The sequence below is a fragment of the Notamacropus eugenii genome, chromosome 1 (assembly GCF_028372415.1).
Source record: "Notamacropus eugenii isolate mMacEug1 chromosome 1, mMacEug1.pri_v2, whole genome shotgun sequence".
NCBI lineage: Eukaryota > Metazoa > Chordata > Mammalia > Diprotodontia > Macropodidae > Notamacropus > Notamacropus eugenii.
The window spans coordinates 344,614,623-344,640,727 of NC_092872.1; the positions used below are offsets into that span (position 1 = coordinate 344,614,623).

A 26,105-nucleotide genomic window follows, 5' to 3' on the forward strand; every position below is an offset into this window, starting at 1 on the left:
TATCACTATAGATAGCTTTAATTTCTTCCTCTAAACTACCTGTTCATATCCTTCAACCATTTATCAATTGGGGAATGAGATCCATCTTTTTTACCCAATATTAACTGGCTTATAGTTCCATCCTAGATAGGGCCTACCTGCAAAGGGAAAAAACTCAAGGCTGCTGAATAGTCAAGTAACCTCCTAGCTCTTTTTCCTGACCTCTGACCAAGGCCAAAAACATATCTCAGGTGTGTAACATAACCATGATATTGAGTCTACATTAGAAAAAAAGTCTTATCAGGGAACAATGAGGACTTTATACCCTGAATTTCATCCTCTTATGGTAATTACATGGAGATAATATTTAATTGTTAGTGTTGCAACTCCTGTTGCAAACTGTCTATGGATATGATTAATCAAGTCTGTGCCAGAACCTCTGTGTTCTTGTTAGTTCCAAAATATCAAAAGCTGTTCTAACGTGGCACTTCCATATTTATCAAATTATTTTTAATTACTGTCTTTTACCTTCAAAAAGAATGCTTAGGTTTTCTTGGGAAACAATTTGAGGGTGAATTCCTCTATCTTTTCTGTTTGAGTAAATCAAATTCCATCCTTTTCTTGTTTTCATAGAAAAACCTTTTTAAAATTCTAACTGTTTAAATAAAAGCCATTTTTCATTAGCTACATATAAAATTGTTTCCTATAGTTTTGAAGCTTGACAATAATATATCTGGGTGAGTTGAATTTGAGATTCTCCACTGTTGGTTTTCTTCCTATGAATTCTCTTGATTTAAGATGCATCCCTCATTTTTCAGCATTTCTGAGGTATTTTAAGTATATAATTTCCTGCAATATAGTGATCAAATTATTTCTTTTTTTCCCAGTCAACCCAGTGTTTTTAAGTTTTCTCTTTTTGCTCTTTTCTCTACATTTACTATTTTTTGTCCATATTTTTTTCTAAATCTTTTTTCAATCAAATAATGTATTGGTCTTGTTTTTGTTTCTGTTGTTCCTGCTATTTTGTCTTCTAGAATGATTGTTTTTTGTCCAATCTATTTTTGTTTGTTTACATTTTCAATGCATATGGCTAAACTGTTGTTTCATCATTGTGTCCTAAGATTTTTTAGTTGTACTCAGCTCCTTTATTTAATGTTATGATGTTTTTTACTAATTTTTTTCTTAATTCCTTAAGGGGGGAGGAAGGAATGGAAGAGAGAGACACTTACAGAAGGGGGGGAGAGAGGGCGGAGAGGGAGAGAGAGAGAAAGAGAGAGAGAGGAAAAGAGAAGTTAAGAATGGGAAAGAGACAAAGAGAGAGAGAAGGAAGGAAGGAGGGAGGGAGGAAAGGAGACAGACAGACAGAGAAAGAGAGAGAGAGAGAGTTCTCCTTAGGCTTGCTTATCTCCTTGAATGCTTTTTTAATTGATTTTTGAGGATTTCTGATCATTATGCTTTTGAGTAAGCGTTTAGTTGCTTTTGAATACTGAGGAAATTGCCTTCCTTTGGCAAGATTCCTTTGGATTCCAGTGTCTTTGTCAGTAAATTCTTTTGGAGAAACTATGAATGAATGAAAGTTTGCACCTGATAAACAAAGGTCCTTTCCAGTTTCTTAATATGCCATATTTTTTTTTGTTCTTTCTGTACAAAGAGTTACACACTGTCAGAGGCTATCCTCAAGAGTTCAGCCATTAGTTTATTTCCATTTTTTTTTATGCTGATACTGATTCACTTAGAAGGCTCCTATATTAGGCAGTGAAGAAAGGTAGAATTAGTACAGAAAAAACTCTCTCCAAGTCAGACCTACCTACTGCATTCTGCATATTGGTTTTTAGCAGCATGAGTTGGTGGGAAGTCCTAATGTCAGGCAGAACTGATTAGATGTATCAATTTTCATTTCTCCACCAAGACCTACAGGTCTTGATGATATATATCATTGTTATTATCATTATCCCTAATCTTGGACAGCTAGGCAGTACAGTAAATAGTATACTCGACTTAGAATCAAGAAGACTGATCTTCATGAGGTCAAATTCAGCCTCAGACACTAGCTGTATGACCTTAGGCAAGTCACTTAACCCTGTTTGCCTCTGTTTTCTCATCTGAAAAATGAACTGGAGAAGGAAATGGCAAACCACTCCAGTATCTTTGCCAAGAAAACCCAAAAATGGAGAGTTGAACATCACGTTCATGATTCTGTCCACTGCCCCATATTACTTCCACACAATGGGAAAGCTATGTTGGACAGAGAATTGCATAGAGCAATTAAGTCCCCACTTTAACTTAAAATAAGTAGTGAAGTTCTTCTTAAACATTTTCTTTGCTTAGAAAATCTTCAATCTGATTTTGTTCTCTTCTATCACAAGGCATCACAAATATGAGCTCCCAAGACAGACTGACAAAAGAACATTCTCTTTACACTGTTACTAGGAAAATGAGAATTTTGTTCTTTCCCTTAAATGAAGATTCATGGCTTGGTATCCTCCATCAGCCTAGCCTCCCCACTACAGGCTATTTCCTTTCCCCATAAATTTTAATGGTTTTTTATTCCTGAAAAACGTCCATGTTGATGAACCATAGAAATGAATCATGTGTTGCCCTGATCCAAGATCTTCTCCTTAGGCAGAGAAGGTAGAATGGACCCTATGGCAGTCTCAGCCTGGGAAGCAAGGGCCATTTGATTGACTCTGGAAGGTTAAGGGGATAACATAGGTGTTTTGGGGACTAAACTCTGAGTGAGAAGAATCTCAGACCAAAGCATCTGAAGAGAAATTAGATGAAGAAGAACAAGATTATTTCTCTGTTTGGGCAGCCAGGTAGCCCAGTGGATAGAGTGCCACCCCTAAAGTCAAGAAGACTCATTTTCATGAATTCAAATTTTACCTCAGACACTTACCAGTTGTGTGACCCTGGGCTAGTTACTTAATCCAGTTTGCCTCAGTTCCCTCATCTAAAAAATGAGGTGGAGAAGGAAATGACAAAACCACTCCAGTATCTTTGCCAAGAAAATCCCACAGGAGTCATAAAGAGTTGGGCACAACTAAAAAATGACTTAAATTTCTACGTTGCTTCTAAGTTTGTGAAGCATTCTGCATGCATCTTATCATATCAGCCTTACAACAATCATGTAACGTAGGCATGGAAGGGATTTTTAGCCCCATTATAACCACCAAGGAAACAGAGGTACAGAGAAGCTAATTGACATGCCTGTGGTCACATAGCTAGTAGTAACGGCAGGATTTCAACTCATGTTTCTTCTGATTCCAAATCTGGAGAGTGCTTCTTTTTTTTTTTTTTAATTTATTTAACTTTTAACATTCATTTTCACAAAATTTGGGGTTCCAAATTTTCTCCCCTTTTGTCCCCTCCCCCCACCCCAAAACTCCAAGCATTCTAATTGCCCCTGTCTGCCAATCTGCCCTCTCTTCTATCATCCCTCTCTGCCCTTGTCTCCATCCTATACCCCTTTACCTTTACTTCTTATTTCCTAGTGGCAAGAACAGTACTCGACAGTTGTTCCTAAAACTTTGAGTTCCAACTTCTCTTCCTCCCTCCCTCCCCACCCCTTCCCTTTGGATGGCAAGCAATTCAATATAGGCCAAATCTGTGTAGTTTTGCAAATGACTTCCATAATAGTAGTGTTGTGTAAGAACTAATTATATTTCCCTCCACCCTATCCTGTCCCCCATTACTTCTGTTCTCTCTTTTGATCCTGTCCCTCCCCATGAGTTTGGACCTCAAATTGCCCCCTCCTCCCCGTGCTCTCCCTTCCATCATCCCCCTCACCCTGCTTATCCCCTTATCCCCCACTTTCCTGTATTGTAAGATAGGTTTTCATACCAAAATGAGTGTGCATTTTATTCCTTCCTTTAGTGGAATGTGATGAGAGCAAACTTCATGTTTTTCTCTCACCTCCCCTCTTTATCGCTCCACTAATAAGTCTTTTGCTTGCCTCTTTTATGAGAGATAATTTGCCCCATTCCATTTCTCCCTTTCTCCTCCCAATATATTTCTCTCTCACTGCTTGATTTCATTTTTTTAAGATATGATCCCATCCTCTTCAATTCACTCTGTGCACTCTGTCTCTATGTGTGTGTGCATGTGTGTGTGCGTGTTCATGTGCATGTGTGTGTGTGTAATCCCACCCAGTACCCAGATACTGAATAGTTTCAAGAGTTACAAATATTATCTTTCCATGTAGGAATGTAAGCAGTTCAACTTTAGTAAAGTCCCTTATGACTTCTCTTTGCTATTTACTTTTTCATGCTTCTCTTCATTCTTGTGTTTGGAAGTCAAATTTTCTTTTCAGCTCTGGTCTTTTCATCAAGAATGCTTGAAAGTCCTCTATTTCATTGAAAGACCAATTTTTCCCCTGAAGTATTATACTCAGTTTTGCTGGGTAGGTGATTCTTGGTTTTAGTCCTAGTTCCTTTGACTTCTGGAATATCCTATTCCATGCCCTTCGATCCCTTAATGTAGAAGCTGCTAGATCTTGGGTTATCCTGATTGTATTTCCACAATACTTGAATTGTTTCTTTCTAGCTGCTTGCAATATTTTCTCCTTGACCTGGGAACTCTGGAATTTGGCCACAATGTTCCTAGGAGTTTCTCTTTTTGGATCTCTTTCAGGCAGTGATCTGTGGATTCCTTGAATACTTATTTTGCCCTCTGGTTCTAGAATCTCAGGGCAGTTTTCTGTGAGGATTGGAAGCTCAATTCCGTGTGGACGGTCTCGGGCGGGTAAAAGTGGGACTTCTAAATCTTAGAGTCTTACGAGGCCCTCCATGAACAGCGGGGATTCGAGAAGGTCAGACTGAGCTAGCTCGGCTAGCTCGGGTATTTCCGCCTCTCCCCGGGAGATACGTGATGGGTGGAGTCTCCCTGCCCTCGAGGTCGTCCTGGATCTGGGCACACGGAATTGAGCTTCCAATCCTCACAGTTTTCCTTGATAATTTCATGAAAGATGATGTCTAGGCTCTTTTTTTGATCATGGCTTTCAGGTAGTCCCATAATTTTTAAATTGTCTTTCCTGGATCTATTCTCCAGGTCAGTTGTTTTTCCAATGAGATATTTCACATTATCTTCCATTTTTTCATTCTTTTGGTTTTGTTTTGTGATTTCTTGGTTTCTCATAAAGTCATTGGCCTCCATCTGTTCCATTCTAATTTTGAAAGAACTATTTTCTTCAGTGAGCTTTTGAATCTCCTTTTCCATTTGGCTAATTCTGCTTTTGAAAGCATTCTTCTCCTCATTGGGTTTTTGAACCTCTTTTGCCAACTGAGTTAGCCTATTTTTCAAGGTGTTATTTTCTTCAGCATTTTTTTGGGTCTCCTTTAGCAGGGTGTTTACTTGTTTTTCATGCTTTGCTTGTATGTCACTCAATTCTCTTCCCAGTTTTTCCTTCACCTCTCTAACTTGATTTTCAAAATCCTTTTTGAGCTCTTCCATGGCCTGAGCCCATTGAGTGGGCTGGGATACAGAAGCCTTGACTTCTGCGTTTATCCTTGATGGTAAGCATTGTTCTTCCTCATCAGAAAGGAAGGGAGGAGATGCCTGTTCACCAAGAAAGTAACCTTCTATAGTCTTATTTTTTTTCCCTTTTCTGGGCATTTTGCCAGCCAGTGACTTGACTTCTGAGTGTCCTCTCCACCCCCACCTCGCCTCCAGATCTGCCCAGCCAGCACTTGGGGTCTGAGATTCAAATGCTGCTCCCCAGCCTCAGGGCTTTGGGCAGGGGCAGGGCTGCTGTTCAGTGTGAGATTAAGTTCAGGTGCTCAAGTCAGGGCAGGGCCGCCTCACGGGCTCAGTTCCCTCAGGGGATTTGTGCAGAGACCTTCAACAATGGATCCAGGCTCCTGCCTGCTTGGGGAACCCTGGTCTGCTCCTGCCTCTGCTGCTGCCTCCCGAGGGGGCCTGAGTTATGGGGGCACCCCACTCCCCTCTCGACCCACCAAAGAGACCCTCTCACCGACCCTTGTCACCTGTGGGTGGAGGGACCCGCGCAGCTGCTGGAGATTCCGTCCCTGAAGCCTGGTCGGATCTGCTCCTTTCAGCGCTGTGCCACCGAGGCAGGGTTGGGCTCTGCTCCGGGTCTGGGGCACGAGGGACCTTTTGTGAGAGGTTTTCAGGCTCTCTGAAGAAGAAATCTCGTCCGCTCCGTTCTGTGGCTTCTGCTGCTCCAGAATTCGCCCGTGGTTCTTTTTGTTACAGGTATTTTATGGGTAGTGGGTTCGGAGGTAGCATATGTGCGTCTTTCTACTCCGCCATCTTGGCTCCGCCCCCCGAGAGTGCTTCTATACTGTGGTACCTAGGCATGAGGGAAGATTGAAGGAAAAGGGAATAAGCATTTACATAGCACCTACTATGTGCCAGATACTGTGGTAAGTGGTTTACAAATATTATCTCATTTGATCCTCACAACATTTGAGGCAGATCTTATTATTTTCCCCATTTTATCAATGAAGAAACTGAGACAAATAAAGATTAAATGATTTGACCAGGGTCACACAGCTAGAAGTGTCTGAGGCTGGATTTAAACTCAGGTTTTCCTGATTCCAGGCCATGTGCAACTATCCAGTGTGTCACTTAACTGCCAGCATCGAGGATTTATTATTTAACCCCCAAATTTCCCATGCCTGATTTTCAGGACCAGTGAAAGGGATCAATTATACCCTTGAAGGATGAGGAAATGGAAACCTTGATAACTTGAAAGAGATCTGTAGATCATCAAGAATTATAAGCACTCATAATTTTTGATCCTTTAGGTACCACGAATCTCTGTTATGGCCCTGAAAGGACAACTTGTACTCTACTGAGCTTTATATAATGGGCAGTTTCTCCTCCCTGGATGGGAGCCCTCCTTTAATGCTCTCAGCAGCAGAGTCTAGCCCCTAGTTTTTAGCACCCTAATCTTATCAGTTTGAACAGAAGTTCCCAGGTCTCTGACTTCTGGCCAAAGTCTCAAGATAAGAGTTTCCCACTTTCTATCTCACTACTACATATTAGCATCATGCATGGAGTTTGGGGGAATTTCAACTGATATAGCACCCCCTCAGGTGGGGCTGGAGTAGAGATAGGGGATAGCAGTGGGGCTGCCACTGGCCACCTCTCGAGGGAAAATGTGGGCTGGAGAATCCAAACACCCCCATACTGCCAGGGAAAAACCTATCTCATCCCATGTACTCATCCTTATTCCAGACTGGGCTGGTTCCTGGGGCCAACAGTGAACCTCAAGCATGCTTTGAAGACCCTTCCCTGGTGATTTGGGGGTAAAGGGGAATCATTTTACTGAATGAGATACTTAGTGACTGAATCTAGCACAATTCCCAGACAAACAGATAAGACTTTCAGAGAGCTTAATTCCAAAGACCTCTGAGAAAAGTAGATATTCATTTCTAGATATGTCACATGCTAAGTTAAACTAGCTTTTTGCTTTGTTATGACACTGAGTGTCACTACTAGAAGATTGCTTTACCCAAAGCACTGTATGAATTCTTAGCATAGACTGGGCTTAGGCCTTTCAGGGATATCTGTATTTTAGAGGACAGAGCTCTGGCCTGGGCTACCAGTGAACAGAGTATTTCTAATGACCTGGGCCTTCAGGTCAGACATAGACCTAAGGCCCTAGTTTGCTCTCCAGGCAGGCAGGCATGGGCCCTTGGGCCCTACATCCTACTGACCTGCAGTTCTTGACCCTTGAGCACCAGATACCACCATACCTCCAGATGCCTCATATGACCCAGAAGGTCCTTCTGCTAGAAGACAAGCAAAGATTAGAGGAGGAAAGGACTAATTGGAAGGGGTTTTGATAACTCGATTAAGAAAGCTATACAAAGAGTGAATATACACTAAAGAAGACACACTTGGTGTGTTCTCTATTTAAAGGCACTCACTGCTGGCAGAGAGAGATGCTGTTTAAAAGTGACAAGCAACCAAAATCCATCCTTCCATCCTTTGCTGAGGACGGCTCATTGGGAGGCAGTGTGCTGAGCACTTGCCATCTGTACTCACCACAGGCTGTTGTTGTTTAAGGTACAAACCCACAGACTGCCCCTGCGTAACACTACTTTGGGTCTGAACTGTCCTTTTAGTGACCATTCCACTCTTTATTCTTCTCCATTCCTTATGCCTCCCACAACTACCACCCATCTCATTCCTTAGCAGCTATGGGAGTGCCAGGACACATATAATATATTCATGGGAATCACTCAGCCAATATTGTGCAGGTAGATTATTTACCCCCATTCCCTTACTATTTAGAAGAAAGGGCTGAAGACGTGTATGTTCTCCTCTGAGAAGAGGATAAACATTTCAAGATCCCTGCATTAAGAAGAGAGAACTCTCATAGTCATCTCTGGAACTTATCCTAAATTTGCCATGTGTCCAGCTTCCATTTATTCCACCCAAAATGTCCAACTTTTTTTGGATTTGAAACTTTTACTGAAAAGGTCTCAGCACCATTTCTCTGAATTCCCCTGAAATCCTCTAAAGTCTTGATGATCTACTGGGACATTCCACCACAAGTGCAAAATATTTTGGTAAACTTTCAGGTATACAGCCTACAGAGACAGCGAGGTCAGCTTAGAGTAAAGTTGTTGTTTTTCAGTCATTCCAGTCACATCTGACTCTTCACATGACCCCATTTCTTGGCAAAGACACTGGAATGGTTTGCTATTTCTTTCTCCAAGTCATTTTACAGAGGAGAAAACTGAGGTAAACAGGGTTAAGTGACTTGCCCAGGGTCACATAACTAGTAAGTGTCTGAGGCCAGATCTGAACTCATGAAAATAAGTCTTCCTGACTTTAGGCCTGGCACTCTATTTCTTGTGCCACCTAGCTACCCTGAAAGGTATCTAAGAGATTGCCTAGTTCAGCCTCATTTTTCAGATAAATAAAGTAAAGCCAAGTTAAGTGATTTGCCCAGTATGACCCGTGAAAAAACTTGGATCCTCTCTCTCCAGATTCCCAGAACACAATACTGCCTTGTCACAAGCTAACTCAAATTGCTACACCCTAAGCCAATTACAGCTGTGACTTTTATTAAAAAGAATCAGCAAAGCATTTCAAAGTCATTCATGTTAATGTTCTTGAAATCAAGGAGTGTCATTGTAGAGGTCACAATAACTATAAACAGAAACTGTGGAGGATGAGAACTAAGATGCTTTGGGCAAAGGCTGAAAAATGTGGTTTTCATTTACCAGTAAAAGGCCATGACTGCCAAGAACCCCATCCATACTGGCCACTTGGGGTTTCCTGGTGGCAAAGATAGAAGGAGTGCATATGGAGACAGGCCCTTTTAGAATGCCAAGCTATGGAGCCAAGACCTGGGGGTGGAGGCAGAACTATGGAACCCCTATTTTAGCCACTCCCAGGTCAGCCTCTTCATCTCCTCAAGTGCATGAGGCCTTTTTGCACTGAATTTTTTTCTAGGTTTCCTTTTCTGTTGTAGAAGAGAATTAAACTGTCATCCACAGGACTCTTTATCTAGAGGCTCCTCTTTCCTTCATTTGTGCCCAGTGTTGTTGGGGGGAGGGCAGAGATGCTCTTTGGCAGATAGTGGAAAGAACACTGAATTTGGAGTTAGTGGACCTGAGTTCAAATTGTGGCTCTACTATATGCCACCAATTGGACCTGGGACAAGTCATTTAATCTATTTGATTTGAAGAAATTTTTTTAAAAATTTTCTCTTGCCCTCTGTTTCCACTTCTGTAAATGAAGGGTTTGGGACCAGCTAATCTTCAAGGTCTCTTCTAATTCCAAATCTGTGATCCTTTCGCATAGGATTTGAGAAACATGAAATCTTGAAAGCAGTTTCAGGTTCAATGACTTTTTTGGCAGGACTTTATACAAATTTAAGACTTACAGAGCATAGGAAAGGATAAAATAGCAGACTTGTTTACTGATTCCCAGAGTTATTCCATCTATAGTCTCCAAGCTGTGAATGAGAAGTTGGGGAAAGGTAACAAAATCTGTTAGGAACTAACCACTACCACATTGTATGTTCTCTAGCTGCAACAGGCAACTGTAATAAGGACTTAAGAGAGATCTAATGATGGGATAGTTGGCCCCAGAAATGACTGTTGGTTAAAAAAAGCAACAATATAAAATCCATTTACAAAGGAACATGGTCCCTCTGAGTGAAAGTTTTGTTTCTAGTTTGGGTAAATCAGGTAAGAAGTAGACATTATTTTAAAGAAAGAAAAATCTCACTTTGAAAGGCAAGAGTATTACGTAATGGGGTGAGTGCTAGACTTGGAGTCAGGAGACCTGGGTACAAATCCTGCCTCAGCCACATACTAGGCATGGGACCCTTAGTGTACCCACATAAGGACTTCTCCTGAGGCTGCCAAACCCCACATTGTATATCCCATCCCCATCTGTCTTACTAAGGGGATCCTTGGCAAATTCTCTCTCTCTCTCTCTCTCTCTTTCTCATTTTACAAATTAAGAATTGAGGTCTAGTGCACTAAACTGGGGAAAATTTAAATGACAGGTAAAAAGCATCAAAGGTAGAGGTAGAACCCAAGTCCTTTACCTCCAGAACTAGTGTCTTTTTGCATTACCAAGTCATTTAATTTTCTCATCTGTAAAATGAAGATCATAAATATTTGCACTACCTAACTCGTAGGATTATTGTATGGAAAATACTTTGCACACCTTAAAGCATGCTATAAAAATGAGAGAGATTATCATTGATTTTTTCCCCTAGAGTAGATAAAAGCTGCCCATTTTCATCATCCAGACCACTCAGCTATAATTCTAATCAGATAATATACCATTATCTTTGCAATCCTTTAAGATTAGTATCAGCAATGGCCCCTAAAGGCCAATTTGAGAAATATCTTGCTAATAAGTGACTTTTCAGTGGAAGTTATTAAGACCTTCTAGCCTGTCATAGAGTTCTCAACTTTTCTGTGTCATAGACCCTTTGTGAAACCTGGTGAAGTCTATGAACTCCTTAAAATAATGTTTTTAAATGAATTTTTAAATTTTATTCTGAACTTAAGAAATAAAACAAGCATTTTCATAACATAGTAGAATTTTTTAAAAGATGATTGTACATGAAACTACAAATCAGTTATGTACAACTCGCTATTCCTTTTAAATACATAATAAAGTTATCATGTAACTTTCTTTTTTTCCTTTTTTTCTTCATCCTCTCTCACTCTAGAGACGATAACCATTAGATACAGATATGTGTGTGTATATATATATATATATATATATATCTGTACATGTAAAATCATTCTATGCATACTTCTATTTATCTGGATGCAGACAGCATCTTCTTTCATATGTCCTTTGTAGTTAATTTGGGTATTTATAATAGTCAAAATGACTTACTCATTCAAAGTTGATCTTAAAACAGTGTTGTTGTAACTGTACTACATTCTCTTGGTTCTTCATTATTTTATGCAAGTCTGTTCATGTTTTTCTGAGATCATTGAGCTCATCATTTCTCATAGAACAGGAGTGTTCCATCATAATCATATACCACAACTTGTACAGTCATTCTCCATTTGATGGGCCTCCCCACAATTTCCAGTTCTTTGCCATCACACAGAAAGCTATTGTAAATATTTTAGAACATATATGTTCTTTTCCTTTTCCCCTAATCTCTTTGGAAACAGACCTAATAGTGGTATTGCCAAATCAAATCAAAGGATTTAGGCAGTTTAATAAGTTTTTGGGCATAATTCCAGATTTCTCTCTAAACTAGGTGGATCAGTTCACAATTCCACCAACAATGAATTAGTGTCCCAATTTTTCCACATCCCTCTAACAAAATACCCAAAGGCTGCAATGAAAGACGTACCAAAGGAAAGAAAAGAGCTTACATGATGGGCAGCATAAAGGAGAGAGTAAAGGATGATGGATTAAGAGCTGTCCTTGGAATAGAGATGATACATTTAAGTTCTCTAGCACATCATAGCTATTTAACCTCAGACAGACAGACTTAAGGAAACCCTCTGAGACTGTAAGTTACAGATGCAAACCTGCATTGGTGGAAAGAGTTCCTCTACTGGAAGTTTTCCATGCCAATGAAACCATAGGTCTAGACCAAAAAAAAAAAATATTGTATAATGTACTTTGCTTTCTTAAAATGGAGTCCACCTACATATACATACACACACATATATATGTACTATATATAGATTGTACTATATTGTATTATATATGTGCTATATATAAATATATGTAAATATATACTATGTATGTGTGTACCATATATATATACATATATATATGTATACATATAGTACAATCTTGGACTTAAAAGTGTGTTCACTCAATCTTCTTTGTGAAATTGACTTGAGAACAGGTGAATGATACAAGAGCTTCAATGCTTGTGATCTGCAGGGTCAAAGTTCTTCCTTTCTTTCACACCTTGTTCCCATAAGGGCCTAATGGACTTTCCCAGTTCACTCCCAAAATGTCGATTCCCTGGTATCCCTGTGCCTGCCAGGAAGCAAGACTAGTCCAGTAGGAGACTTAAAGTGCTGGATTTGAAAGTTGTTCCTTCAAAGGTTAAATCCAGACTTGCCTTGATCCTCCCATGGTCCCTCCCTGCAAAAAGGAGAAGGCAAAGATTTTAGTCTTTCTTTATAGATGGGGAAACAGAGTCAAGGAGAAAATTTGTGGAATGCTGAATCAAGGAATGAGCAGCATGCAAGAGAAATAATTGAAGCCCAGCTCTTATGACCTATTGCCCAAGACATTGTGACCCTTTTAAAGGCCAGACTTAGCATGGGTAACTCAGTTTGAAAAGCAAAAGACAGGCGTGAGTGCAGGCAGGAGCCCTTTGGCTTTACCCCCATCAGAGTTCCCAGCCTCATTCCTCCAACACACTGCTATTTTAGGAGACAATGTTGGTGTCCTGCCCTTTTGAGACAGAGTCATTGATAGCCTGAAGACAGAAGACTATGCAAGCAAATCAATTTGACAAGCATTTCTTTTTTAAAAAAATAATATTTTGTTTTTTTCCAATTACATGGAAAGACAATTTTTAACATTCATTTTTTAAAAATTTTGAATTTCAAATTTTCTCTCTCCCTTTCCCCCTGCCTAAAAGATAAGAATTTTACATAGATATGCAATCAGGTAAAATATATTTCTATATTAATCATGTTGTGAAAGAAGTAGATCAAAAGGGGAAAAACATGAAAAAGGTAAAGAAAATGAAAATAGTATGTATCAATAATCATTCAGACTCCATCAGTTCTTGCTTTGGAAGTAGATAGCATTTTCCATCATGAGTCCTTTAGATCATTGTATTGCTGAAAAGAACTAAGTCATTCATAGCTGATCATCAAACAACATTGCTGTCATGATGTTCTCGCTCTACCCACTTTGCTTTGTATCAGTTCATGTAATTGATAAGCATTTATTAATCACCTACTATATATATATGCCAGGCATTGTGCTAGATGCTGGGGATTTAAAGGTAAAATGTTAAATAGTCACTGCCTTCAAGGTGTTCATGTTCTACTGGAAGGAAATACTATGTGGACAGATATATAAAAACAAAATTTACACAAAATAAATACAAAGTAATTTACTAGAGTGGGATGGAGGGAAGGTTGAATAGAACACTAATCACTGATCAAATCAGGCAAAGTTTCAGGTAGGGAATGGCACTTGAGCTGAGTCTTAACTAGATCTAGGGATTCCAAAAAGCAGAGGCAAGGAGGGAGAGTGTCCTAGACATAGCGAACAATCTGTATATGTAAAGTCAGAAAGGTAAAAGATTTTTAAAAATCATGTATGGGGAATGACAAGTTTGTCTGGTTTGTAGAATGAGATGGAAGTCAACACCTCCATTCCTTCTTATAAGATAGACAACCACCAGGTCTTCTCATCTCCTGAGCTAATGCCTTCTAAGTCCTGACCATCCACCACTAGTGTGTCCTTAGGAACTGTGGGCCATCTGCCCTCCATTTTAAGAAGGAGGTCCAGTCCAGCCATGACTTCATTCCTCTTCAGGATATACTCTTGACTCTATGGACTTCTTCTGTTGGGGGTGTAAGCTCAGTTCCATGTGGACAGTCTCGGGCGGGTAAAGGTGAGAACTTCTAAACCTTAGAGTTCTCATGAGGCCCCCCAGGGAACAGCAGGGAATTGAGGTGTGAGACCGAGCTATCTCGTGCATTTCTGCCTCTTCCCGTGGGAAACGTGATGGGAGAGAGCATCCCCGCCCTCGAGATTGGCCCAGATCTGGGCACACCTATTGTTATCTAACAGGCACGGTATTGAGGTGCAAACGATGCAGCAGGAGAGCTTAAGTAGGGTCAGGAAAGCCCGAAGGCGCTCTTAGCGCTGAGGGGCCCTTACAGGACAGAAGGCCCCTCTTCCTTCTCTCCTCTCTTCGCTCTTCCCTCTCCCCTCTCTCCCCACTTCCACTTCCACTTCCATTAAGATCTTTGCCTCCTTGGGAGATTTCTCTCTCTCCTAAGGAAGAGTTCCCCCTGCACATGTAACCAAGACCCTGAATAAAGCCTAACCCTCGTTTGACTCTGGAAAGTCTCTTCTCTCATACGTTTATCCGGTTTGGCCAGCCGAAGACCTGCGATAGGTAAGGTAAGACTCAGGTAGCCCTCAGGCCTCTAGGCCTGGCATTTTTCTACCATTTCTCCCTCTGCCCAATTCATCTTTCCCCTCCTTTTCAACTTCTCTTTATGTGTTGTCTTTCCTTATTAGAATATAAGCTCCTTATGGGCAGGGACTGTCTTTCTGTTTGTGTTTATAATCCTAGCACATAGCACATGAACTTTTAATAAGTGTTTGTTGACTTGATCTGATTGAAGTTGAACTTTCTTTTATAAGTTTGTCTCCCCAGATCAAAATGGGTGCTCACAGGTGGTTAGATGATGCAGTAGATAGAATACTGGTCTTAGAATCAGGGAGACCTGAGTTCAAGTTTATCCTCAGATACTTACTATGTAACCCTGGAAAACTCACTAGACCTCTGTTTCTTCAACTATAAAGTGGGGAGAATAATACCCTCTATCTCACAGGATTGTTGTGAGAATTGTAAAATTGAAAATTGATTTTAATTGTATTTTTAAGATTAAGTCAACTGCTAAGGTATTAACTCTCCCATACCAAGGAGTCTAAACTCCCTCTCCCCCCGCCTTATAACTTCACTTCTCGTCTATATTCTCAAAAAGTTTACTTAAAGGTCAAGCTTTTGTCTTGTAACTATCACTATCCTTTACTCAGGTAGTTGGGTACATGGGATGTTCAAGGAGGACTAGTACCTATGGTATGAGGGCTTGCCCAGCCTTTGTCAGGGCTGCTTATCCCCTTTTGGTGTCTACATGGCACTCAACTATGGCTCCAAAAAGCTGTAGTATGCACAGCAGCCATACTCTGTTAAATCTTTTATGCACACAGGTCAAAACTGGTTGACAGCAATTGATGGACCTCAAAGTCATTGATGAGTTAGGGGAGTATCTTCCCCAAGCATGTGAAGACATCCCCCAGCAGAATGGGTGAATGAGAACAATTTGTTCCAACAGCCATGAAGACTGCTGAAGCTTAGTCAGATATTGAAGACATCAAGGTCATCCACTACATCTCAGGCTATTTCCAGTCATCTTGACTTTTTGTCTTGCCATTGGATTTCAATGACTGGAAGAGAGAGTAAGGTGGAACACTTTGTACAGCTCTGCCTCACTTAAATCCAGTTCAGGTGCAAGTCAAGACATTACCCTATGATATCACTGAACCACTTCAAAAATGAAGGACAAGCAATACATAGGTAGCCTCTGGTCATATGAGTCTCAGTTATATTATTTTATTTTCTCTCTCCACTCTGGTATTCAGTTTGACTCAAAACACCCCCACACTCGAGCAGTGGCTGGAGATTAATCCTATCCCACAACTCTGCCTGGGGATTAGTCCTGGCTCCCAAGAAAGTAATAGGGAGGAGCTGAGGTAACTTTTAACCCACATCCTCATTAAAATGTCTGCTTACAGGGATTGTCTTACCTTTGCCAGGGGAAGTCTAAATGATGTACTATCAGGCCAGTCTTCTGATTCTGAAGACACACCTGAGTCTAAAAGACCATATTGGTCCCCACTTAGGATCTTTGGTCATTGAGAAAGGCCATTGATCCAACTTATTAGTTATTGCTAGACTAATAAATTGATCATGTTCAGGTCCCTGGCTTTGCTGAGCTATCCAGTGACCCACTTTATTAACAGCAATTCAGGTCACTATTAATAAACTTCTATCTTACCCTGAAGAAAATCAAGCCTCAGTCTCATTTTACTCACCACAGGATCAAATGAGATTATATTTGTAAAGCATTTAGTCCAGTGCCTGCACATAGTAGATGCTATATAAATGCTTGTTCTCTTCTCCCACTCCTTAGGTACAGATTCTGCCTTGTTTTTTTGTTTTCATTATTATTTGTATCGCTAGTACTTAGCATAGTGTTTGGCACATAGTCAGCACTCAGTTGAATGGTTTTACTCAAAGAATTGTGAGATTGGTCTGAAAAAATGCTTTGGAGCATTCAAAGATTTCAGAACTCTGATCAGTGCAATGGCCAATTGTGATTTCAGAGGATTAAGGATGAAATATGCCTCCCAACTCTCTACAGAGAGGTAGTGAGGCCAGAGGTGAACATTCTTTTTCAGGTATGACCAAGTACTGATTTATTTAATTTAACTGGACTTATTTTTCTTATTTTATTGGGAAGTAACTGATTCAAAAAAAAAAGATTGGGAAGTAAAGACTGATAAAAAGATAAAAGAAAGAAGCATTGATAAAATACTAAAAACAAAATCAAAACCAGATTGTGAAGGGTGTTAAATACCCAACAAGAGTTTGTCTTACATCTTAGAAGCTATAGCAAACCAATGAAGCTTTTTGAGCAGGAGAATGGTATGGTTAAGTCTGTGCTTTAGGAATATCAATTTCTTTGTGAAGGATGGATTTTAATGGGATAAGGCTAAATGCAGAAATATCAATTATGACAAGAGGTGATAAGAGTGTGTTTGAAAATCATCTTTAAAGCATCTCATAGAATGAGAAGAGCTGGATGAGTTGAAACCTGAACTTTTAGAGAGAATTCCCTATACTGATGGTCTCTTAGATCTAATAAAGCAAATGCTACAGTGCTTTTCAGAAGACCAGGAGCTCCAGGCAGTGGAATACATGGCTAAGTGAATCACCTTCTTCAGCATTCCTTCCCACTCTACCAAGCCCAGCATCTGTACCCAAAAACCCCTAGAGCTAAATACTTGGCAACTTCTCAGTTGCATGCTATGTTTACAATCTGAAAAAGATCTAGAACATTCTATATTGCTCCAAAGGGAATGAGCTGCCACTTGCCTATGTTGTCACGTCAGCAAGGAATTGCTTCCCAAAAGGAGAATCTTAACTCATCCCCTGGAATAGAGGCCCATATTCCCTCCATCTAATGAATTCTTATTTGTTCCCTCCAAGTCTCAAGTCAAATGCCAACTCCTCTATGAAATCTTCTCTGATCACCCCCTTCTGTGCTCACATAGCATTTTATGCCTCTAGAATTCATAGACATGAATAATTATCATCTGTGTCATAATACAATATCTTGTGTCTCCTGCTAGTCTCCTTGAGAACAATGTGATCTTTGTCCTTGGATCTCCAGTATCACCTACTTGTAATAGGTGTCCAATAAATACTTGTTAAATTGAATTAGATACCCACATATCCCTCTTCCTACAAGAGTGACTTGGTACCTGTTTATTTTTAAGATAGTAAGATCAATGAAGTTAATCATGTTTGGAGAATTTAATAATGTCTTGAGATGACTGGAGGTAATCTTGGTAGTCATGATGTCCATTATGGGGGCCATGGGAAGTTAAGTTGGAAAGTTCCTTAAAGATCATCTTAGTCCATCCTCCACACTTTTGAAATGAAAAAACTGAGGACTAGAGAGGCCAGGAATTACCCAAATTCCCATAGGCCTTAAGTATTAGAGTTGGGAATCAAACCCAAGTCTTCTGACTCCTAATTCAGTTTTACTGTGCCATGCCATGCTGCCTGTATCTTCCAGTGAAGTTTCACTTTAGCAAATTCTTTGCTGCAGAGTTGGTTGGGAGCAGAGGCCCAAACATCATCAGTCAGTGAAAATAAACTAAAAAATCTTAGATAGACTGACTATGTGAACAACTTTGCAAGAAAATCTGAATGCTCCTCATTCTCTCGGGTACTTTGTCCTCTTCGGATCTCCCTACCTGACCACCTCAATTCTCCATGAAAGGTTTTTGTTCCCCTTCCCCTCCCACCATCATGCGGAATATTTCCCAGGAATCACCTCCAGGGCATTAGAATTCTTGAACAGCATTAGAGTAGAGCAGATGCTGTGTGATTCCTGAGTCCCTCAGCTGAAACATCGAATAGTCAGAGTCAAAAGTCTTGGAAAGGTTTGCCTAGCTGAAAATGTGTAAGGTTTCAGTTTAACAGATCTGGCTAAGCAGTCTGCAGAGGCGGCAGAATATTCTTTGAAGGTAAGTTTGGGTTGATGGAAGATGTCTATAGCCAGGAGAGAAGGCTAAAATCCCTCTCTAGACAGTTCCAGTCATGTCTCCAAGGAAAAGATACTAATAGTTACTTGGTAAACATTTGGCAAAAGTAGTCCTGCCAACCTCTCCTGGCAAAATCTGAAACATAGGGTACATTGAAGACATTTACCAGCTTTTGATTTTCTAACATACTTCTCTGTGACATTCAGTTCTGGAGCAAACCATGGCTTGGGGATGAGGGCTAGAATTTATATAGTACCTTAAGGCAAAATACTTTATACACCCATGTGAGGTCGGTCCTATTATTGTCTCTATTTTCAGATGAGGAAACCAAGTCTAAGGAAGATTAAGTGACTTGCCTAAGGTCACACAGCTTGAGTATAAGGTAGTATTTGAATTCATGTCTTCCTGATTCCAAGTCCAAAACAAAATTTTATCTACCTAGGGACACCTAGTTGCCTATAGGCATAACTGGTACCCACAAACTAGCAAATAGCTTTCACTCTCCTCAGCCCAGTTCTATGATTAGAGGTGCTAATCTGTAACTGAATGACCTAATTTGGACTGCTATTTGTGCCCTACCCCTCTGAGTTCCTGCAGGAATAGGAAATATCTCAGGGGAACGGTAGAGAAATCACATAGGGCTGGTATTTTCCACTTCAAGTGCACTTTTGTCCTTGACCCTTGTTCCTTGGCCCTTTCAAGGGCCTCAGTTTTTTTGTTTTTTTCAATCTCATTGAGATTTGAGTCACCAGGGGATGCTGCTCCTGAAAGGGAAGTTGCCTTTTTAAATAAATTTTACTACTTAGATTTAAAAAGAGTTTGAAAAGTCCTTTCTTAGACTTACTCCATGTAGGGCAATCTCCAGAGCATTTTGGATTATCTTTGAGGACCCCAAGAGTGACAAACTGAAACTCATTTTACAAAATAGCCCAAATACAAGAGTGATGGACATGTGTCATCCCAGCCATTCTTTCCTTCCCCAACACCTTGTGTTCATTCTCTCTTGCCTTTTATTCTTTTATTCTAAGGTCTTAAATTATGCATTTAAAGAGAGAATAAGCACAATTCTGGAAAGCCCTGCTTTGAGCAAAATGGAAGAGATTAGAGTTGGGGAGTCATAGAGAAAATACAAGATAGGCTCTAATATCCACTGTACCTGGAATCTCTTAAAGAGATGGGAGATGAGGGAAGACAAGTTTGAGCTCAGGCAAGATCAGTACTTCACAGGTTTCCCATTTTGTTTCAGTCATTCTCACAAAACAGGTACATAACAGCATCTTAAGCACAGGATACATTGAAAGAATCACAGAATCACTGAATTTGAGTTGGAAGATACTTCAGTTGTCATAGAGTCCACCTCATATATGGAAAGAAAGAATATGTTTTGAAAATATAAAGTACTGGATAGAAAGACAGACCTGCTCTAGCTCTCCCCCATAGCCCATAAAATACCTGTAAAAAAATAACTAAGCAAATTCTAGAGCAGCAGAAGCCACAAAATGACAGAGTAAAAGAAATTTCCAGCCCAAGACAGCCCGTGAGGCTAATAGGAAAGGTCCATCACACCAGACTCAGAGCGCAGTGCAGACCAGCATTGATTGCACAGCATGGCACGGACAGGACTGGAGCAGACTTCAGGGCTCAGAATCACAGGTAACAGCGGCGGTTTCCACATTTCTCAACCCACAAATGCCAAAGACAGCTTCAAAGGTCAGTGAGAAAGCACTTTCACCTGAGTGAGAAGGGAGCAGGATCTGGACCTAGCCCCCAGCTCCAGGGCTGCAGCAGCCGCTGAGTCATCCATTTTTGGAGCTCTTGGCCTAAAGACCCTGGGGGAATTGAGTAACCCATCTGGGTCTCAGTTCTGAGTGGTGGTCCTGGGGTGAGGAGGAGCACTGATGTGGTACAGCTGGTAGAGGCTCTGGAGAGGGAATCCTACTTACAGATGCTGGGCAGAAAAGCTTGTGATTGCTCCCATATCAGAGCACAGGCCAGGAAAGGAGTAAACTCTTCTCCCTTGATTGTGCTATCTTGGAGGAACTGAGAACTTACAGATCGCTAAAGTATACCCTCCACTTGACAAAGGACTCAAAAGTCAAGTAACTAGCTGGGAAAATGCCAAAAAAGGGGGGAAAATAAGACTATAGAAGGTTACTTTCTTGGTGAACAGGTATTTTCTTCCATCCTTTTGAGTGAGGAAGAACAAAGCATACCAACAGAGAAAGACATAAAAAGTCAAAGGTACTATATCAAAAACCTCCAATATGCAATGGAAGGCCATGGAAGAGCTCAAAAAGGATTTTGAAAATCAAGTAAGAGAGGTGAAGGAAAAATTGGGAAGAGAAATGAGACTGATACAAGAAAATCATGAAAAGCAAGTCAACAGCTTGCTAAAGGAGACCCAAAAAAATGCTGAAGAAAATAACACCTTTAAAATTAGACTAAACCAAATGGCAAAAGAGGTGCAAAAAGCCAATGAGGAGAAGAATGCCCTAAAAAATCAGAATTAGCCAAGTAGAAAAGGAGGCTCAAAAGCTCACTGAAGAAAATAGTTCTTTAAAAATTAGAATGGAGCAGATGGAAGCTAATGGCTTTATTAGAAACCAAGAAATTACAAAACAAAACCAAAAGAATGAAAAAATAGAAGATAATGTGAAATATCTCATTGGAAAAACAACTGACCTGGAAAATAGATCCAGGAGAGATAATTTTAAAATTGTGGAACTACCTGAAAGTCATGATCAATAAAAGAGCATAGACATCATCTTTCATGAAATTATCAAGGAAAGCTGCCCTGATATTCTAGAAGTAGAGAGTAAAATAAATACTGAAAGAATTTACCGATCACATCCTGAAAGAGGTCTGAAATGAAAAACTCCTAGTCAAATTCCAGAGTTCCCAGGTCAAGGAGAAAATATTGCAAGCATCCAGAAAGAAACAATTCGAGTATTGTAGAAATACAATCAGGATAACACAAGATCTAGCAGCTTCTACATTAAGGGATCAAAAGGAGTGGAATATGATATTCCAGAAGTCAACGGAACTAGGATTAAAACCAAGAATCACCTACCCAGAAAAACTGAGTATAATACTTCAGGGGGGAAAAATGGTCATTCAATGAAATAGAGGACTTTCAAGCATTCTTGATGAAAAGACCAAAGCTGTATAGAAAATTTGACTTTCAAACACAAAAATCAGGAGAAGCATGAAAAGATAAACAGAAAAGCAAAATCATAAGGGACTTGCTAAAGTTGGTCTGCTTATATTCCTACATGGAAAGATAAAATTTGTAACTCTTGAGACTTTTCTCAGTATTTGGATAGTTGGAGGGATTACATGTAGACAGAGGGCACAGGGTGAGTTGAATAGGAAGGAATGATATTTAAAAAAATAAAATTAAGGGATGAGAGGAATATATTGTGAGGAGAAATGGAGAAATGGGATGGGGCAAATTATCTCTTATAAAAGAGGAAAGAAAAAGTTTTCCAATGGAGGGGAAAAGGGGAGAGGTGAGAGGGAAAAAATGAAGCTTACTCTCATCACATTTGCCTTAAGGAGGGAATAACATGTACACTCAATTTAGTATGAAAATCTATCTTACACTGTGGGAAGTTAGGGGAGGAAAAAATAAGTGGGGTGTGGGGGAGGATAATAGAAGGGAGGGCAAATGGGAGGAGGGAGTAATTAGAAGCAAACACTTTTGGAGAGAGATAAGGTCAAAAGAGAAACTAGAATAAATGGAGGCAGGATAGGATGGAGGGGAAATATAGTTACTCTTTCACAACATGACTATTATGGAAGTCTTTTGCATAACTACACATGTATAGCCTATATTTAATTGCTTGCCTTCTCAGTGGGGATGGGTGGGGAGTGAGGAAGGGAGAGAAGTTGGAACTCAAAGTTTTAGGAACAAATGTTGAGAACTGTTTTTGCATGTAACTGGGAAATAAGAAATACAGGTTATGGGGTATAGGAATCTGTCTTGCCCTATGAGAAAAGAGAGAAGATGGGGATAAGGGAAGGGAGAGGGATGATAGAAGGGAGGGTAGATTGAGGGAGGGGATCATCAGAATGCACAGTGTCTTGGGGTGGGGGGAAGGAAGTGATGGGGAGAAAATGTGGAACTCAAAATCTTGTGGAAATGAATGTTGAAAACTAAAAATAAATTAATTTTTAAAAAGTTTCCTGGACTAAATATGTTTATACACACACACACACACACACACACACACACACACACACACACACACACACACACACACATAGTACTGGGAAGATAGAGGATTTCAGAGGAAACATTCTCAAAATTCCCATTGAAAATGGTTTTTCCACTCTGATTAATGCAATGACTACCCACAATTCCACTGGGGACCATTAGTGGGCTGTTAAGAAACCATACAATCCATCACCTTACAGACAGGTGATGAATGAGAGGTATAGAGGAAACATACAGTTTTGGACACAGCCAATAGGGGAATTTGTTTTGCTTGGCTAGGAGTATTTGTTAAAAAGATTTTATTTTTCTTTATTTCTAAAGAGGGGGTTAGGGGGAATGAACAGTAAATGCTTCTTAAGTGAAAAATACAAAATAACAAAATTTAAATGACTCTTCCTCAAAAAATCAATTAAAAATTCTAAAATCTCTAAATAATTGGCACAGATTTATGAGAGTAAAATGTATTCCTAGATAGATAAACAGATGAATGAGTAGTCACTTCTCAAGAGAAGAACAATGAATGATCAATAATAACCACATTTTAAAAGGTTCTAATAATCAGAGGAATGCAAACTAATATAACTTTGAGATTCCACCTTACATCCATTGAATTGTCAAAGAGTTTAAAATGATGAAATTCAGTACTAGTGGGTCTATGGAAAAATAGATCCAATACTATATACTTGAAAAGCATTATGTGTGATGGGTAGAGAATTGGCTTTGGAACCAAGAAGGTTCAGGTTCAAGTAGTGTCCCCGATGCATACTAACTCTGTGGCCATAGGCAAGTCACACTACATCTAGTAGCACTCTAAGTAATCTCCCAGAGTACAAGTTACAGAAGAAATGTTAGTATACATTGGTGGAAGAAGTTTCCGTACTAGGAAATCCCTGACAACAATGAAATCACAAGTCTTGACACACTCCCACCCTCTACCTCTACAAACCGCAACAACAACCACAACAAAACCCACTGTTGGAACCAAGGTCACACAACTAGGATGTGGCAGAAAGGGGACATCATGATTCTTCAGCCACACTGCCTCTCCTCCTTATTGTGCTATCTTATAAAATAACAAATGACAAATACAAAGAAATATGGGAAGACTTGGATAAAATTATATAATGAAGAGAGTAGGCCTATAGTCCAGTATGTTGTTATTTGTCCTTCATTTTCAAAGAGGACTTCACAAAGATAATGCCTTGAATTGCACATGAATTGGATTTAAGTGAGGTAGAGTTACACAAAGTTGTTAGTTTCACTCTCTGTTCCAAAGTCATCCAGTAGCAAGACAAAGTCAGGGATGCAGTGGATAACATTGGCATCTTTGATGTCTGACCAAGCTCTAAGCACTCCCCAAATTGTTGGCATTCACCCATTCCTCCAGGGGAAATTTTTCTATGCTTGGGGTAGATACCTCCTTAACTCACCACAGGTTTGTGGCCTGTTGGTTACGCTCAACCTAGTTTAGCCCATCTGCCTAGACGGTTTACCAGAATGTGGCGGAGGTACATCCAACAGCTATGACTGGAGTAATATGTAAATAATTGTAGCAACAGTATCTAGAGGAACACATTTAAGAGGGGACAGGGGAGAACAAATTGGACTTTTTCTTGCTATTGTGTTAAAACTAACTTATACTTTTAAAAAACAAAATATAAAGTAAGTTTATAGTTTCATATATAATTAGTTGTATTATATACTTGTTTGTGTATTTGAAAGTTTGCTTTTATTTATGGTTGCTAAGTATGGAATGATAATCTTTCGAAGTATTGTAAAAGGGATTACTCCTAAAATGACCCAGTGTCGATCTCAGAACAAAGGAAGGGACTTATATACTCCCAACCATGTATTTGTTCCCTCTCCATATCTATCCCTGCACCTGCTGCCTCTGTGAACTATCCAGGTACTGGTACATCCTCTCCATTAGTTTCTGAAATGATAGACCATAAGATTGAGGATGTCAGATTTCTATTAGATAAATACATTTTAAATAGCACTATGTCCTAGTTCATATTGATACATTAAGTTGATTCTAACCATCTCTTCCTACAGACCTACTCAGTTTTAATCTAGGCCTTAGAGTGAAGATGTTTCATTGCTAGGCAACTACTTTGAAATTCTTGGGTCCATTCTAGTGATTCAACAGCATTTAACGTGATTTGTTTCTCTGTTTGGCAGTGGAATATAGTATGTGATGAAAACTGGAAACCCCCACTCACAACCTCATTGTTCTTCGTGGGTGTGCTGTTGGGATCCTTCATATCAGGACAACTCTCAGACAGGTAAAGAGGGCCTGTCTCTAGGCTTGAGGACATCCTTAGTTGATGAGCTTTGTTGATATCCAGAGGACTGGGGCTAGCTTTGCTCTTTGTTCTGATTAATGAATGCCATGACAGGTTTCCTGTGGTTGACTCACTGACTACAAATAGCAAACAGGCAGGAATGAGGCCTTTTTCCATAGTACCTCCAACCAGACCTGAGGATGGGAGGGCTGACCAGGACAGGATAAGAGGCAGAGACCCTTACCCAGCTGTCTCTTATCTCTGGTCTTATATAGTATAGGTATGATGCTGCTTAGAGTAGGGAGCTAGCCTCTCAAAGTCTTCTTCAGTCCAAGAGTTCCATAACAACAGTGGCCTCACTCACTCCTACCCAGAGAGAGCCAGAAAGTCAACAGAATTTTCACCTGTGCCCTCTGGCCACCTTACAGTTTTCCCAACTTCTTTTTTACCCTGTTTTTCTTTTCAGACTACTCTCTATTGAGATAGATAAGACAGAATCAGGAGGAATGCAGTATTTCCTCCAGGACTAGGGCTTTGCCCATTAATTACCAACAGTTCAATCCCCCATCCCCTGCCCCAGCTCCCTCAGAAAAATCACACAGGTTCACTAGGTCCTGGAAAATAAAAAAGTGGAATAATACTAGCAGTGATAGTGGGTGAGTCCTGTAGCCCACCGTCTTCTCTCAAGGCCAGTCATGAACATTTGATGCAGGAATTTGCCCAATAAAAATCTTCATGCCTTGTTCATTCAAATACAACAAATTGAAAACAGAACGTGAATTAATAATAGAGAATGCTACCCAGCTCTTGTTTAAGAAATGAAGAAGCACCTAGTTAGCAGGAGGTCAGCCACTGCTTTGAGTTAAACAAAGTACCAAATAAACCTACATGCACTTAGGAGATTTGGTTGCAGTTCGGAGAAGACTTTGCTACCAACGACCATTTCCTCCATGATGCACAGATGTTCATGAGGAGCACTTATAGGTAGCATTCAACATTAATTCCAGAGGGCAACAAACACCCCAGTACAGAGTGAGCTTTCCTCCTGGCCTGTGAACAAGGATGGACCCTCCTTTCTGACCAAAAGAAAGTCAAGGTTAAAGGAA

The 26,105-nt window shown here is 40.1% G+C and overlaps 1 protein-coding gene across 3 annotated transcripts in view; it reads left to right on the top strand.

The window, feature by feature from the left end:
- SLC22A4 (solute carrier family 22 member 4) overlaps window positions 1-26,105 on the top strand; it is a 99,074-nt gene that overhangs the window by 25,084 nt on the left and 47,885 nt on the right. For all 3 annotated transcript variants that reach the window (XM_072629999.1, XM_072629998.1, XM_072629997.1), the window contains exon 2: window positions 24,896-24,999. In XM_072629999.1, coding sequence (XP_072486100.1) covers window positions 24,896-24,999 — 104 coding nt within the window. The remainder of the gene's footprint in view (window positions 1-24,895; window positions 25,000-26,105) is intronic.